General features: G+C 41.0%; 2 protein-coding genes across 10 annotated transcripts in view; one reads left to right on the forward strand and one right to left on the reverse strand.

Moving 5' to 3' along the window:
* The first annotated feature begins 322 nt into the window (after positions 1-322).
* LOC105361067 (uncharacterized) lies at positions 323-13266 on the forward strand. Of its 7 annotated transcripts, none has more exons than XM_011498157.1 (2): positions 323-398; positions 11423-13266. In XM_011498157.1, the coding sequence occupies exon 2, from the start codon at positions 11439-11441 to the stop codon at positions 13197-13199; it is 1761 nt and encodes a 586-aa protein (XP_011496459.1). In that variant the 5' UTR covers positions 323-398; positions 11423-11438; the 3' UTR covers positions 13200-13266. The 7 variants fall into 7 exon arrangements, with proteins under 7 accessions (XP_011496459.1, XP_011496463.1, XP_011496460.1 ...); XM_011498161.1 differs by lacking the exon at positions 323-398 and adding an exon at positions 1229-1458; XM_011498158.1 differs by lacking the exon at positions 323-398 and adding an exon at positions 1229-1430.
* Positions 13267-14996: 1730 nt separating this feature from the next.
* The window catches only part of LOC105361069 (uncharacterized), a 42513-nt gene continuing 41643 nt past the window's right edge, over positions 14997-15866 (reverse strand). For all 3 annotated transcript variants that reach the window (XM_011498165.1, XM_011498167.1, XM_011498166.1), the window contains exons 3-4: positions 15236-15322; positions 14997-15164 (exon numbers count right to left, since the gene is read on the reverse strand). In XM_011498165.1, the coding sequence (XP_011496467.1) occupies positions 15014-15164; positions 15236-15322 (238 nt within the window). In that variant the 3' untranslated portion in view covers positions 14997-15013. The remainder of the gene's footprint in view (positions 15165-15235; positions 15323-15866) is intronic.

Below are 15866 nucleotides of genomic sequence, written 5' to 3' on the forward strand. Positions count from 1 at the left end.
GACGACGACGACGACGACGACGACGACGACGACGACGACGACGACGACGACGACGACGACGACGACGACGAAGCGACGACCACGACGATGAAGACGACAACAACGACAACGTTGAAGATGACGATGACGCGCCCTCCTTCCCTCGTTCTCGCTCGCTCTCTCTCTCTCTCTCTCTCTCTCTCTCTCTCACTCTCTCACTCTCTCACTCTCTCACTATCTCACTCTCTGTCTGTCTGTCTGTCTATCTCTGTCTCCGTTGCTGCTCGGTGGGCGCGCGCGCACACACGAGGAGGAGAGCCCGAGCGAGAGCCGAGAGCCGCAAAGTCGCGGTAGTCAGTCTAGCACGAGCCGCCGCTCAGGAGACAACCCAAAGGGGACTTGCCTCTACGACTTGGAAGGTACGTTCACACGCTAGGCTCGGGTTACGAGGCACGAGACCGTTGCCGCCGTCGCCACCGACAACGACCGCGACAATCACGACGATGTTGAGGAGGAGGAGGAGGAGGATAAGGAAGGGGGGAGGAGGAGATGGTGGCAGTAGAGAGGAGGAGGTGGTCGGCCCCGAGCGCAGGTGCGCGCCTCGCCCGCCCTCCTTCCTCGGGGCTTTCTCTGGCCGCGCGGGTCGCGGCGCGTGGGTGCGCGGGTCGATGCGCCGGATCCGGAGAGAAAGGGAGGGAGCCGGGGAGCCCCCGGCGCTCGCTTTTGTTTACGAGTGGTCGACACGACGCATTCGGGCAGCGCCGTAGGAAAAGAAAGTACGGGAGCCGCTCGCGATGCCGCGCCGCCGTCGATGTAAACAGAGTGCGCGCACGCGACCTGGCCGTCGGTACTTGGCATCCGAAGCTACACGTCACTGACTGACTGACTGACTGACGACAACGACGACGACGACGACGACGACGACGACGATGACCTTGACCGATTTGCCGTAAGAGTGAGTGAGAGAGAGAGAGAGAGAGAGAGAGAGAGAGAGAGAGAGAGAGAGTTCGTATAAGAGAAAAGAGAGTGGGAGAGAGAGAGAGTGAGGGAGACCGCTAAGAATAATGGGAACGGGGTTGCACTTGCGCGCGCGCATGTAATCACGCACTCGCGGCTACGTAAAGCCTCCCGAAATAAGAGCTGATTGAGCCCAACGCGTGCGCCAACGCGCTCGAAATACTGGTATTTTACGTAACGCGAGCGCTAATTGCATAACGCGTGCTCGCGCGCGCAATTCCCGAGTGGCTCGAGAAGAAAGAAAAGTGTGTGCCCAAGACCGAGATGGAAAAATAGAGAGGTTCGCGTCTACCGGACCCGTCACCTGCCGCCGGCGAACGGACGCCGCTGCTCAATCCTACTCGATTGTCCTTCATTTCTCATCCCAAGTTGGGCACGTGTTACAACTCCGCCAGAATTCGTCGTTTACGTCAGTTTCTTCTCAACGCAGTTCGGTACAGCAACAATTAGCTAGATTGTCAAGTAACGTATTAACATTGATGGTCTAATGGGGCGAGGAGCTTTCCCAATCGATGCGCCATTCGCTCTTCTTTGTAAATAATAATAATGCGCTGAAGCTTCGTCGAATAGTAGCGGTAGTAGCGGTAGTAGCGGTAGTGATAGTGGTAGTGGTAGTGGTAGTTGGAAGTGGTAGTGGTAGTGGTAGTGGTAGTGGTAGTGGTAGTGGTAGTGGTAGTGGTAGTGGTAGTGGTAGTGGTAGTGGTAGTGGTAGTGGTAGTGGTAGTGGTAGTGGTAGTGGTAGTGGTAGTGGTAGTGGTAGTGGTAGTGGTAGTGATAGTAGTAGTGTCCGTTCGCTTCACCTCACTCGAATAGGCATTGAAATGAGCGAGACGACCCGTATCGAGGCAAGGCACCAAATAAATTCGTCGCTAAAATTACGATTTGCTTTTGGAATTGGACGTTGATGGGCAACGAACTGACGGACCACGGTCCCATACAAATTAACGCAAAATAACGTGTATTTCGAAGGTGGGTGAGTGGGGTGGTGGCGGCCTACTCGATGGATTAAACGATAAATCGCCTCACATGCAAAAGTGGCGCGCGACGGGCCCCGCGGAACGTCGAGGACGCGTAGAAGAATTTTGGACGATATCCAAGGTGCTCGCGAGCGCGATTGACCCGAGACTCTATTCTCGATTTCGTTGTCGTACGGGCACCGGCAGTCACTTAACTGTTACGATGCCACGGGATTTTTTCCTTGGGAGAAAGGGCGCGCAGGCGGCTAAACTCCGAGGAGCGCTTTTATCGGTGATTCACGGATGATCGCTGCATCCTTGAAAAGTACCTTGTCACCGTTGAGCATAGAAGTTGTAAATTTAGGGGGGAGCGAGCTGCACGTGGTGGTGATAGTAGTAGTAGTAGTAGTAGTAGTAGTAGTAGTAGTAGTAGTAGTAGTAGTAGTAGTAGTAGTAGTAGTAGTAGTAGTAGTAGTAGTAGTAGTAGTAGTAGTAGTAGTAGTAGTAGTAAGTAGTAGTAAGTAGTAGTAGTAGTAGTAGTAGTAGGTAGTAGTAGGTAATAGTAGGTAGTAGTAGGTAGTAGTAGTAGTAGTAGCAGCAGCAGCAGCAGTAGTAGTAGTAGCAGCAGCAGCAGCAGCAGCAGCAGCAGCAGGAGCAGCAGTAGTAGTAGTATCAGCAGTAGTAGCAGCAGCAGCAGTAGTAGTAGCAGCAGTAGTAGTATAGTAGTAATAGTAGTTGATATTGCCGAGCTGCCTTCCGGCATGCAATTCTGGCTAAATATTATCAAGTATTAAGTATTAAGAGTAAGTGGTTTAATAAGTCGATTCGCGTAAGATGGATTGGCCAAAGTGCTTTAACGAAGACTTATCGTGTCTTGTGGCATATCAAATTTCGGCAAGACAAAGCTTTACTATTTTTTCCACTGGATAAGATAGGAAAATAGAGAAGCGGATTAATCGTAATTGAATAAAACGCGTTTGATGTAATGCTTCGATAATAGTAAAAATAGTCCGGCTCCCTAACGTAAGTTAAATAGATGTACAAATACATTAAATATTAAATGTCCGTCTTAAATTGTATAGTTTCATTTTCATTACCCCTCGAAAGATATCAATGGGGATATTAAAATTAATAGGGGTATCGTAGATTTTCTTCCCTTATAAATCGCTTGAATCTCGTAAATTGTCTGTCTTTGGTGCCTCGTTAATATTTTATAGCTCCACATCTATTATCTTTGCATAGAGGCAATTCTCGTTTTCGAGAAAAGCTTTTTTAAGTATTGTTTCCTTCGGTTCATAGTATTATATAATTACAAATATATATATATATATATATATATATAATTGCATTAATTTTTAATCCATTGTATTTAGTTAGTTACAGAGGTTATAAATTTCTAACGGTAGTATAATATAGTGCACGAGCGAGTTTAAGATTAGACAAATTTATTTCCAAAACATCTGAAATAGAAGTCTCCCGTGCGTATTAGCAAGATAAAATAAAAACAAAAAAAATTTATTTTGAGCACTAATATTTATTAGCGAAATTTCAGAAAAATAATATTTGCCAAATCTTATAATGTTGCAGTTAGTGTGTTTGTTTGACTTTAAAATTTTCTTAATATCTCAGATTGCTTTTACCGACGTAAATATTCTTGAATGAAAATTTATAATTTGACAATTTTTTTGTCGTTCTTATTATAACTTTCATCCTTACTATTTATATTAATTTCAGCTTACTTTAAATATTAATGCTTGTACATATCATTTTTAAGGATTCGACATTTAAACAATCATCTTTAGTGACATTTATCGACTGTTTTTTTTTTTTTTTTTTTAAATTAATTTTATTTATATATATATATATATATATATATATATATATATATATACACATATATATATACAGATTTATATGTTTTTTCTATTTTGACCAATTCAATGCACATATTTGATGATTGTTAATGTTTTGAAAATCAACATTAAATTTGATTGAAATGCGGTACTACGTTAAATATTACAATAAAAACGCTATCGCCAAATCTCTATCCATAAAATATAAATTGTGAAAAATAGCTTACACATAAAATCTTTAGTGCGCTGTGTACGAATAAGTACTCGAAGACGATAAAATTTTACATGAGGAATATTCGCGCTTATCTTTGATTTTTGTACAAATCTAATGAAATAGAAAAGGAAAAAGCTACGTAACGGAATTGCGTAGATTTAAATTTCTAGTACCGAGAATGAAAAACGTCGGTATAAAAATATAATAGATGACTCGCATTAATGATAAGAGGGAACGTTATATTGGAACGAGTGAAACATTTCCAGTAAGGAAGAGTTGCTTTAGTTTTCCAAAGCGTATGGCAAATCTGTAAGCAATTCGCAAAAACAACGAGACGAAGTTTGTAAATGGTTAAAAAAAAAAACAACAACAACAAAAAGCAACAAAAAAAAAAAAAAGAAAAAAAAAAGAAAAAAGATAAAGAAAAAAGAAAAAAGAAACGAGCGAGTCCAAGTGTTAAGTAGCGAAACGTAAAAATCAACCACGTTTCCGTCCGCGTGGAATAAAGAAAAATATGAGAAGGCGAAAGGAAGAACGAATAAGGAAGTGCGTACACTACCTTAGGCGCATGGCAAGATTCCATAAGGAGCGCGCGCGCGCGCCTCGAACCTCGTACTTGACTAATAAAGTACAGAGACGCTTGACATTTCCCTTTCGTTTGCCCGCGACTTTTCTCGAATTCCCAGGCTACCGCCCGCCCGCCGCCTCCCCACCTTCAACGGAGAAAAGACGGCCGAGCGACGCCCAGCGCGACTAGGGTCGTCGACGCTCGCAGAGAAGAAGTGAAAGTGAAGTCGCGAACGCTCTCACGGGAGCCGAAAACAGAGATCGTGCATCTCGTGTAAAACGATAAAAGGTCGCGCTTAGGCATTTTCACGATGAGAATGTCGCGGATGGGCGAGGTTGTGGCCTCGAACCGAGGAGCCGCGATATCCAATTGGAGCTGCTGATTATTGGAAATTCATCGGAAATTCATCGGACTCATTTTCAAGCTCAGAATCAGCTCGGATGCTATGTCAGACGCCAAAGTCGTCAAGTCGTCGATCGAGTCGACTCGCTTCAACGCGGCAAAATAGTCTTAATAATAAAAAGAATCATTTTTTTTATTTTTTTTTTTTATTTTTTATTATTATTATTATTATTATTATTATTATTATTATTATTATTATTATTATTGGTTGCCGCGATTGGTTGTCGGTGTTCCAGGTTTCCCGTACGTACACATACGGCAGGCTAGAGGGCTTTACGATTGAAAATTTAGGTGATGAATGTCCTTGGCGAGTGAGTTGTCAGTGGTGTAAATTTAAAGCCTCGATGGATCGTTAAGATATACAGTATTATGACATATTGATTTAATTTAATTGGTAAATTAATTGGTTTAAATTTAATTTAACAATTCAATGGCCAATGAATTGTCCTGTTTGCTCGTTTGGGTGGGAATTGAAAGGTCGCTGCAATTGCCGACACTTTAATCAAATATCTTATTAACAGAAATTGTTAACAGCAACTCGCAACCAATGCATTGTCAAGTACGCAAAACATATTCACATTGTATGATGATAAGAAATTCCTAAGGCACGCATCCTTTGCGAGTTGGCTATTTCATGAAAACGTGAGATTTTAAATGCGTCGTTATCGTCACGATTCATCCGTGAACACGAAGCTTCGAAGAAATGATATTATTAATGCTGCTCGCTCGGCCAATAGCGAACGACGTCAAACGACAAATTAGAGATGATGTTTATTTAAACTAGCTAATGTGAAATTTTTAATTAATAAGCCTCTGTAAATAGCTCTGGCGTAAGAAAAAAAAATTACGAATGCTGATATTGTCAGTGGAGTGAGTGGGCGACGTTAAAATTTATTTAATAAATATGCTAATGCTCGAGTTATAATTGTTCGTGGGAGAAAGACGAGAATCGGACAATTTATATAGTATCGGAGAAGGTGGATTTTATTATTTTTAAATCAACCTTTAAAGAATATGCGACTATTGCCACAATCGTTGCAAATTGACTTGGCGAAAAGAACGAATGAAAAAAATTTCGCGCTTCACGCGAGCACGTTAAAGCAAAATTCTTTTTGCGTGACATTGATTTGCCACGATACGAGAAATCATTATATTCACGAAGATTATATATTTCCCTCGTAGAAATTTAATTAACGCGCTCTACCTAAAATCCGACGACAAGAGCTACATAAAGAGCTACATTTGCCTTACGTTCTCATTCGATTACTTCTGTTAATTTTTCTGTTAATCTTTCAATGGTTCCCCGTCTTGTTGTCGATTCATCGCTGTAATTGCGCATGATTCATTGTACGTAACGTGAAAAGCTTTGTAATCTAAACTAGGCAATAATGATCTACAATGAATCGTTGAATATTCAATTATTGGATGCTTGTGAAGCGGCAAAAGTCAAAATGATAATTATCTTTAATTTGACGAAATAATTCACGTACGTGTAATAATTGAGAAAATGAAAAGAGAAAGCGCGGGGGGAGGGGGAGGGGGAGGGGGAGGGAGGCATAACCTGTCATTACTTTGCGCGTCGGCCGTCTCAAACGGTCCGCGTGACATTCCGCGGGCTCATCATCTTATTCTTATACTTTGTAAAATTTTATAATGTCCATGAGCGTAAATTATTTACTTGATTCAAAGCAAAGTTAATACGCAAAAGAGACAAGAATGTAAAAGGGCCTTTTACGTAATGAATATTCTCTCTCTCTCTCTCTCTCTCTCTCTCTCTCTCTCTCTCTCTCTCTCTCTCTCTCTCTCTCTCTCTCTCTCTCTCTCTCTCTCTCTCTCTCTTTTTTTTTTTTTTTTTTTTTTTGAAGAAAATACACAACGTAAATTCAACGCGGATTTTGTATGAAAACATCCGTTACGAGAAAAAAATATAAAAGCACTCGACGCGAAAGCTTTATCCAGTCGATTCAACTTACTCACGCGACCTCTCGGCACAGCTAATAAAAGTCAATAATTATTCTAACGCAATTATAGCAGACGGAATGGATAATGGAAGCCTCGTCGTATCCTAATAACCCAAGTGGCTTAAGAAGACTAAGATTTGTAAAATTAGCAACCGGCTACCCCGAGCATAAGCTGGAATTATGGGCAAGTGAAATGATTCTCGGCCGACTAATAAGCAAACCTACAAGTCCGCTCCTCGTCCCATTCTAGACATCGTTCATCGTCGTCGATGTCGGCGACTCTTGGTGCTTTCGTTCGGATGATTCAAGCGACAGTGCCTCATCGAAGCTGGCGTTCGTACGATTTGAAAAAATACTCGTCAGTTGAATCGGGAAGTCAATTTTCCGTACACTTTACTGATCAAATCGATCCTTATGGAATCGTACGTGTGGTCTCGTGTCATTATTGTGGCTTTCGACCTACTCGTCAACCGATTACACCCACCTTGTTTCTTAATGTTGATCAAGTGGTCGGATCGGGACGAATATGCATTCCAAGTATCGCAAAAATGTCACGCCGAGGGTAAGTTTCGATCGGTTGGCGTTCTCTCGAGTCTCTGCAAAGTCGACGCTTTGCCTCGCGTATTGATACACGGAAGATTTTAACGAAAGGTCGAAATGAGCAATGGTCTCGTCGTGCCTCTTTGCAATGATTCTTTTAACATTCGTAATAAATAATAAAGTAAGCGTCTCGCGACTGACTTACATGAGATTTGTGACGATTAAAGGGATTAAGCGAGTTTTTATAATACTATCGTTGAACTATTAAAAATCCAAATGCCACGATGATTTGGCTAAAGCATGCGAAATACTAACGAAGTAGCGATAATTCTATCACATTCTATTAAAGATGGTTAAATAGTGAAAAGAGTCGCGCCTAGGTCAGCGTTAATTTTAATTCGTTAATTGTCGTGAATGTGTCCTAGAAGCGATCGAGCAATGTCGATTCAACGGCTAATAATCGGTCATCGATTCTCGCACACTCGGCTACAAATGATATTGAAAAAAAAAAAAAGAATACGCCATTATGGTTTTAAGCCTTGATTATCTAGGACTTTCAAATTGTCATAATCCGCATCATTTTCCAGCAAGCATGAGCTTTTAATTTATAAGGCAAAGCCCCTAAGATTTAGGCGACGCCTCTGTTTACGACGCTCGATAGAATTTTCTTACGCGTAGTATAGCAAGAAGCCTTTGCATCTTTAATTTTTCGTATTCGAGGATCTTTGCATATTAAACTTGGGATGGGGGGGGGGGAATATTCTTTTTTTTTTCTTTTTTTTTTTATGGACACCTCGTTATCCACAGATTTATTAGCGAAGACGTTGAAAAATGGAAATTAGTCAAACGATGGAGAAAAAGTAAGGATATCCTGTGGCTAAGCGTGACAAACGGAGGTGAACGAACGTTCGACTGATGGACATTTTGCAAGCAAATGCTTACTACAAACGTACTACGCATAAAATTCTCTAAAATAAAATGAACAAGTAATTAAATAAATAAATGGAAATATACCGAGATAATGATAAACGAATAGATAAAGATGAATAATGCAAAGGTCTCGCTAATTAAATGGAGGATGAAGCAAAACGGTTATTTATGTTTTGTCTCGTAGACGATGGTATGGCGCCGTTAAATAGGAACGAAAGAAATACTCGGTAATCCGCTCCGAGCCATCTCAATCGTTATCACAAGAGTTAGTAAAGTAGAAGTGGGATCACCTTTGTTCTCTTTAATTATGCAATACCCTTTACAAATATTTATTGCCACGTTGCAATTCACATTGGATGCTCATCGTTTATTATAATTGACGTTACGTGGCTTTAGTCCATCCCATTAATATTAACGGAAAAGTTAAATTTATAATTGGGAAACTTTAATTGGCAACAGCCAATTTCTAAACATTCGCTCCCAAAATGCGGGAATAAATCGCACGCACGATGGGTAATTGATCCGGAAAGGTGAGGTTAATTAAACACTCGGTGAATTAAGATATTTGCGTGTGAGTGAGCGAGCGATGGAGCGAGTAAGAGCCAAGAGGCAAACTAGCGAGCCAAAGCGTAAAATAACGTTTTCTAATTCGAGTCGGAAATTCCGCACGTCGTCTAAAAGCTCCATAATCGCTGCAACAGTCGGCAGTTTGTTCACCTCGTCGTCGACGCGGTGTTTCACGCGCATCCCCCGCCAAACGACAATCAAGAGTAAAATCAAACGATGTCTAGACGGTCGATGAGGTGCGACTGTCGCGTTAAGAATATTCGCACGATCGATCATTTAATTCGATTTGCCGTGGTGGAAAAACACGAGGAGTTCGTAGGCGCGTTTCACACGGAAGTCGTACGACCGCACGAGCAAGCATCCGAGGAAAATGTATCGGCGAACGGCACGTCCAGTGTAAAAGAAAGAAGAAGAAAAAAAAACTCGCCAGCTGATAAGGACGATTATCATAACTCTACGTATCGCGTGTCGACGGGCGCATAAGGAGCGAGCGAGGCAAAGAGAAGAGATGAGGACGTTCGTAGTAGTAGTCAGCCTCCCGATGTGTACGAGGCATTTCGCACGTTGCCGATCCGCGCGAACGAGGTCGAGAATATGTGCCTTTGTATTTGCATAAAGATCGTGAGCTGCCGGGGCAGTCGCTCGAGGGGGGGGGCGGTTGCGGCGATGGTGATATCGACGAGGAGAAGGCGGAGGGATGGCCGGACTTTCGGAAAGAGATTGAGCGTCGAGTTTGGACAGTCGCGATCGCGAATAAATCGTTGATGAATTATGGCCAGTTACGGCTCAGGCTTATTGTGGCCTCCTTAAACCTTAAAGTTAAGGAGCTCGTCGTTGAGTGTCGCTGTGACGCGAGAGGAGCGGGAAAAGGAAGGCAATGGCGCAATACGACGTGAGATCAGGCACAATCAATAAACCGTATTTTTATTACCCTGTCGCCTCGAGGTAATTTATAAACTTTGTTGATTTTCGTAAAGATTTACTTAAAGTTAGGATACATAGAAATAAATTCGTTGAAGCGTGAGGTGTGCTTGTAGAAGAAAAAAAAACATCTCTGCATCTTGAACGATTTTACAAAATAAAAATTTACCGACACCTTAAAAAATACACGTTTGTCAGCCTTTTAGTTTTCTTAGGCAGTTGCTTTTTTTTTTTTTTTTTTTTTTTTACAACAAAAATGTAATTAACATGTAATATGTATTAATTATCCGAATCTGAAATTTCTTTCTTTACTTTGAAAATCAATATGTGGCTGTTGATTGTACAATTCAATGTTAAAATTAATGCAAAATAAAATAACGCATTATCTAATTACAAATATATTTGTCATTGGAAAATTACATAGTAATATTTTTTATTTTTGAGAAATCAGGTTAATAGTATCTCGGTTTGTATGTCAATTGAAAAGATTTTAATTTAATAGACAGTAATTTTGTAATTACTTTTAATTTCATGAAACAAGAGGTTTTATGAGTAAATGCAAAATTTTATACAGCCAACTTCCGAAAAAATTATACAATTAAAATAAAATATATAAATAAACACTGTAGTGGATAAATTATTAATGCATATGTATTATGGATTGATGTATTAGGTGTTAATCAGTCAGAAAAATACTGAAAAAAACGTGGCCAGTAAATTTCTATTATTGAAAAGATAAATGTGTATTTAAATTGAGCTTAAAGTTTTGTGCTCAAATTATCATTATCATTATCAAAAGAACGTTCGAAAAATGTTGCTATAAGAGATAATAAAAAAAAAAAAAAAAAAAAAAAAAAAAAAAAAAAATTTAATTGAATTTTACATTCAAGCCAGTATTTTCATTAACATTGTCGTCTGAAAATTCGCACTTTAAGAATTATTCCTTGTGATAATTCACGCGCATCTTGCTCATCATGTAAAATTCTCACCCAAATCGAGCGATTGAAAATTTTTCAAAATATTGAGAAAGCATAATGACAATTACTTGTAGCAAAATGAGTATTAGGATTGCTGTATCATTTATTAGTAGAAAAACAGCCAATCGAGAGATCTTTACATACCCAAGAATTCGAACCTCAAAGTGAAAATGAAAAAATTCTTGCGTATACGCGCATAACCGCCGACAATTCCTTATCCCTTTGTAATGTACCTTTTACATGATAATAAATAAAAGACACACACACACACACACACACACACACACACACACACACACTTTCTCTCTCTCTCTCTCTCTCTCTCAAATTGTATTATAACATCGAAGCCCTTGAACAAGAAATTCTTCGATAATGTTGATTCGCGCAAGTATGCGTTGTCATGAAAACGAAAACGACAGTCAAACAGCTTTTGCGACAAGTGACGGCTCGTTACTTAACAAATATAACCCTATTATTGCGCATCGTAATACGCAAATCGACTAAATCAATAATTCTTTCTTTTTTAAATTCTTTCAGCGAATGAATAGAGAAGATGCCTGGTCACCGTCAGCCCAATTCCCTCGAGGGACTTAGCTTGGGCCGAGTGTGTCAATTACTTGACGGGACGTGCCGACGCCTACAAGTCTTATCGCAGGAGTCGTCCGCGAGCCAAGTGCTCGCTTACGCCAAGCAGACCATCCGGCCCTACTATGCGAATTCCCTTACCGCCCGACTGCGATCTCAGGTGATCGAGGAGACTTCGCGGATGCTCTACGGACCCTCGACCGATGGATCGAACCTCATTTCCGGGCCCGCTCCCCTCTACCTCCTGGCACTTCTACTCGGCCACGATATCAAAAAGCTCAAGGTCAATCTATGCTGCTACTACGGCTGTAGTCATCAGACCTCGTTGCTCAAGCTACTGGCGACCGAAGGCATTGGACTGGAGTCCCTGGAATTAGCTAGGTCGGCACTGCTGCGCCTCGATTGCAAACTGCTGCGATCGGCCCTCGTCAACATGAAGAACCTCCAAAGACTGACGTTACGTAATATCGCCAGTGACGCGGTACTCCAGGTCGTGGGTAAATCTTGCCCGAAGCTCGTGATCCTGGACGTGGCGTGCTCGAGACAGGTGACGGACGCCGGACTCAAGCAGCTGTTACTGCACGTCGAATTCCGCGACAGGGTGCCACACCAGGCGAATCAAGAGGCCACGAGCTGGTCGCGTTTGAAGAGTCTGCTAACCAAACTCAAAGTCCGCGGTCCCAAATCCGAGAAAAGAGATAAGCAAGTTTTGCTCGATCACTGCGAGAGCCGTAACCTCCTGTGCGACAGTCTCAAGGTCCTGAACGTGGCTAATACAGGGGTGACGAGCGCCGGGGTCCTGCTGGCATTGATGAACGTGCCTCAACTGGAGTCGTTGGCCGAATACAGCCACATGGGTCGGGTTGTCGAGATTATGAACCGGGGCGTCATCGACTTTAAGACGCCCTTCAGCCTCACCCAAGCGCGCAGTTGTAGGACAACACCGGCGCGCCTGGAACTCTTGGCGCAGGCCTGTCCGCGTGTCGAGAAGCTGCATATAGCCGAGCCCCATCATCCGCCCGAAGCGCTGAGGCTCTTTCCTTATGTCACGTCGCTCAGCGTTTACGGCATACCCGTGCAGAAGGAGTGGCTCGAGGGCTTCTACGGTTACTTGAAAACTAACGGTCATACATTAAAGGAGCTGGACATGCGCATCGCCCAGAGCGAGGTGCCGCTGGACATCGATCTCAAGGAGATATTCTTCAGCTGCGCGAATTTGCGTAGCTTCGTCAAGGACGGCTCGAACGTCATTTGGTCGACTGGGCCGGATCCTCCGACGCTCAAGTACCTCAAGAGAGTTCAGGTTGGAAGGATGGTCAGTGCCCTCGCTATTACCAAGATACTGTCTCTCGCCCCGTGTCTAACGGCCCTACACGTCCACAGCTGCTTTGACTTAACGAACGAACAACTGGAGAGATTACTGAGCGAGCCAGCCAGGGCTAATAAGTCGTGCGCTTCGACATTAAAACGATCGGAGGTGGTTACGCAGAGCAATAGTCTGGTGCGAAATCTCGAGTGCTTTTACATTTACGAGGCGAGCAAAGTCTCGGCTTCCACTGTCTTGAATATGTTCAAGAGCTGCGGAAAGCTTAAGAGAATCGGCAACCTCGCTAATTGGGGTCTCGACTGCGAGGGCGTGAGGACATTGAGAAATACATTGGCCATGGCGAATTTGGACGTTGATTTATGCCCGGGATCGCATTGGTTCTGGAATGATTGTATACAATAGCGATGAGAATATAACATAAATATACAATAGTGGATCGTTGGTTGGGAAATGCTAGGGCGGGAGAATTTTATTCGTTCGGTCATTCGGCCTTGTTAGACGATTCATTTAGTTCTCTTGCGTCTAGAAGCTATTGACAATTTTCGACGAGTATAGCGAACGACCTTTTTCCTTTCATTTGCAAATCTACGACTGACCGAGAGCAGCGTATCACTAAAACGTTCTTTTAATAAATAAATAAATAAATAAAAAAATAAAAAAAAAATAAACCAAACGCGCAGTGATGATCTATCGTTTGCTATATAATAATAATAATAATAATAATAATAATAATAATAATAATAAGAAGAAGAAGAAGAAGAAGAAGAAGAAGAATAGTAATAATAGTAATAACAATAATAGTATCAGTAACAGTAACAGTAATAATAATAATAATAATAATAATAATATCAATAATGATAGTAACAACAACAACAACAACAACAACAACAGCAGCAGCAGCAGCAGCAGCAATAATAATAGTAAAGAAAACCATAATGATGTACTCGAACTTTTATAATTATGCGCGACTTTAGATGCCAACTAATGGGTAAATATGTTCGATTTTACAACAGCTCTTACACTTGACACACACGCGCACGCGCATGTGCGCGGACGATTTGCCCGCGGCGCTAATGTATGTATGTGTATATATATATATATATATATATATATATATATATGTAGTATGGGACCGTTTGTTTGTGTGTTGCGTTGTGTGTTTGCTTGGAAAAACAATATCGACTCGTTATCTAACAATTGTATACCTGCCACTCGATTTCATACCATCTTCTTTTTCATACAGCAGACTGTAAATTCATCAGTATTAACGACTCCGTTGGGGGAGGGGGAGGGGGAGGAGGAGGAGGAGGAGGAGGAGGAGGAGGAGAATTGTGATCCTACGTGCGTTCGTACATATACAGTAAGAGCCACTGCGCGCGCAAAGAATTATAATTCTATAATTACAACGACGAGCAGAACAGCCGTTGGAGTCGAAGAATTAATTGCGATAAATAAGCACTTGCCATCGAAGAGACGGAATTTTGTGATCCCGCACAAAAGATATTGCAGTCGGAATAGTAAATTTGAGCAAAGGCTAGCATGCCTTCGGTATATCACTATCAGCCAATATTCTTATCTCCGTCGTCACGGAAAACTGTATCGACGTTAAACTAGTTTAAGGAAATATTAGTATTTAAGATGTGTCCCTTAATATGCGACCAAGTATGCTTTGATCGTTCTATTATAATAATACGCTAGTTTCTTAATACGTAAATGCTAATTAGAAATATGATTCTACGTAATTATATGTAGTTACATAGCAATTTGTTTCTGTATTTATGAAATTGAACTATATAAATCTTGTAATATTTATACCCTCGTGCTCGTTTTTACGGCAAGAAACGTAGAATTGCGCCGCTTAGATGTTGCCGATCGTTTGGAAAATAATCATTTCGTATCTATTATCCGTCGTAGACAACAACAACAACAACAACATCAACAACAACAACAAACAAACCAACAAACAAAAAAAAAAAAAAACAAAAAAAAAACTCAAAAATCTTTTGTAAACTATAACGAACTTCAATAAAATCTTGCTAGAAACATACTTGTATTTATTTCACTTGCTATCATCAAGCGCATGAAAGACTCCAGTCCCCCCCCCCCCCACACACACACACACACACACGCGCGCGCGCACGCACGCACGCACGCACGCACACACACACACAATAAATCTAAGCACTTTAATATCAAAATTAATGGGTAGTTTTAATTTAGCGTTTAATATTGATTGTACTTGCCTCTGTAAGACCGTGAGACTGTAAAAGTACGTTGATTAATTTTGTATCCGTCTGAAAGATTTTATAGGTCATGTGCAGCTGTTTGGCCGGTGGATCTTCCGGGGGCTCGGCAAGCGCTGAACATCTACAATAACAAAAACACATGATGTATCCGCAGTCGGAAATCGATTAATTAAGAATGAGATAGATATATACTTGAACCGTAATATCGGTGTTTTATTACTATTTGGACTGCTCAGCAGCCATTCGTTTTTCTGGGAGTTTCGATCCTTTGCCATGCCACTGCAACATATTATATGCATTGAAAAAAAAATAAAATAAAAAAATGCTGAATCTTAACGAAGGTGAACGATAACCATACGTTAGAGTTCAACAAAAACGGTAAGTTATAAGGTTTATGGTAATAATAAAGAGATAAAGAGATAAAGAAATAAAGACGACATAAAATATGAATATTTGATTAAATCATGATAATGAGCTAAAGCAAAGTGTTCACCATCATTTATAAATGGCGTATACAAAAATTACAAATACATTATTTTATTGAGCCTCGAGCGCGCATTTATTTACTCATTAGCCGAAGATTTTATTAATACTGATCGATGATTTGTTGACATTATAGCCAAGGTCCTAAGGTAAATCAAAGCCAATTGTATGAATATGATATTCATAATTAACTTTTTTTTCTTCTTTTTTTTTTTTTTTTTTTCGAATACAAGTAATAAGTATGAATATTGTTTGCGTTTAAACGTTGGATTAACGCGGATAAGGCTATTTATCATAAAATTCTAGTCTTTGTCTTTGTAATAAATGTCTCGCTCGACAT

Source organism: Ceratosolen solmsi, unplaced genomic scaffold (genome assembly GCF_000503995.2).
Source record: "Ceratosolen solmsi marchali unplaced genomic scaffold, CerSol_1.0 scaffold14, whole genome shotgun sequence".
NCBI classification, from domain to species: Eukaryota; Metazoa; Arthropoda; class Insecta; order Hymenoptera; family Agaonidae; genus Ceratosolen; species Ceratosolen solmsi.

Bases quoted from the DNA above. Each gene is read 5' to 3' on its own strand.
- LOC105361067 (XM_011498157.1), top strand. From the start codon at position 11,439: ATGCCTGGTCACCGTCAGCCCAATTCCCTCGAGGGACTTAGCTTGGGC.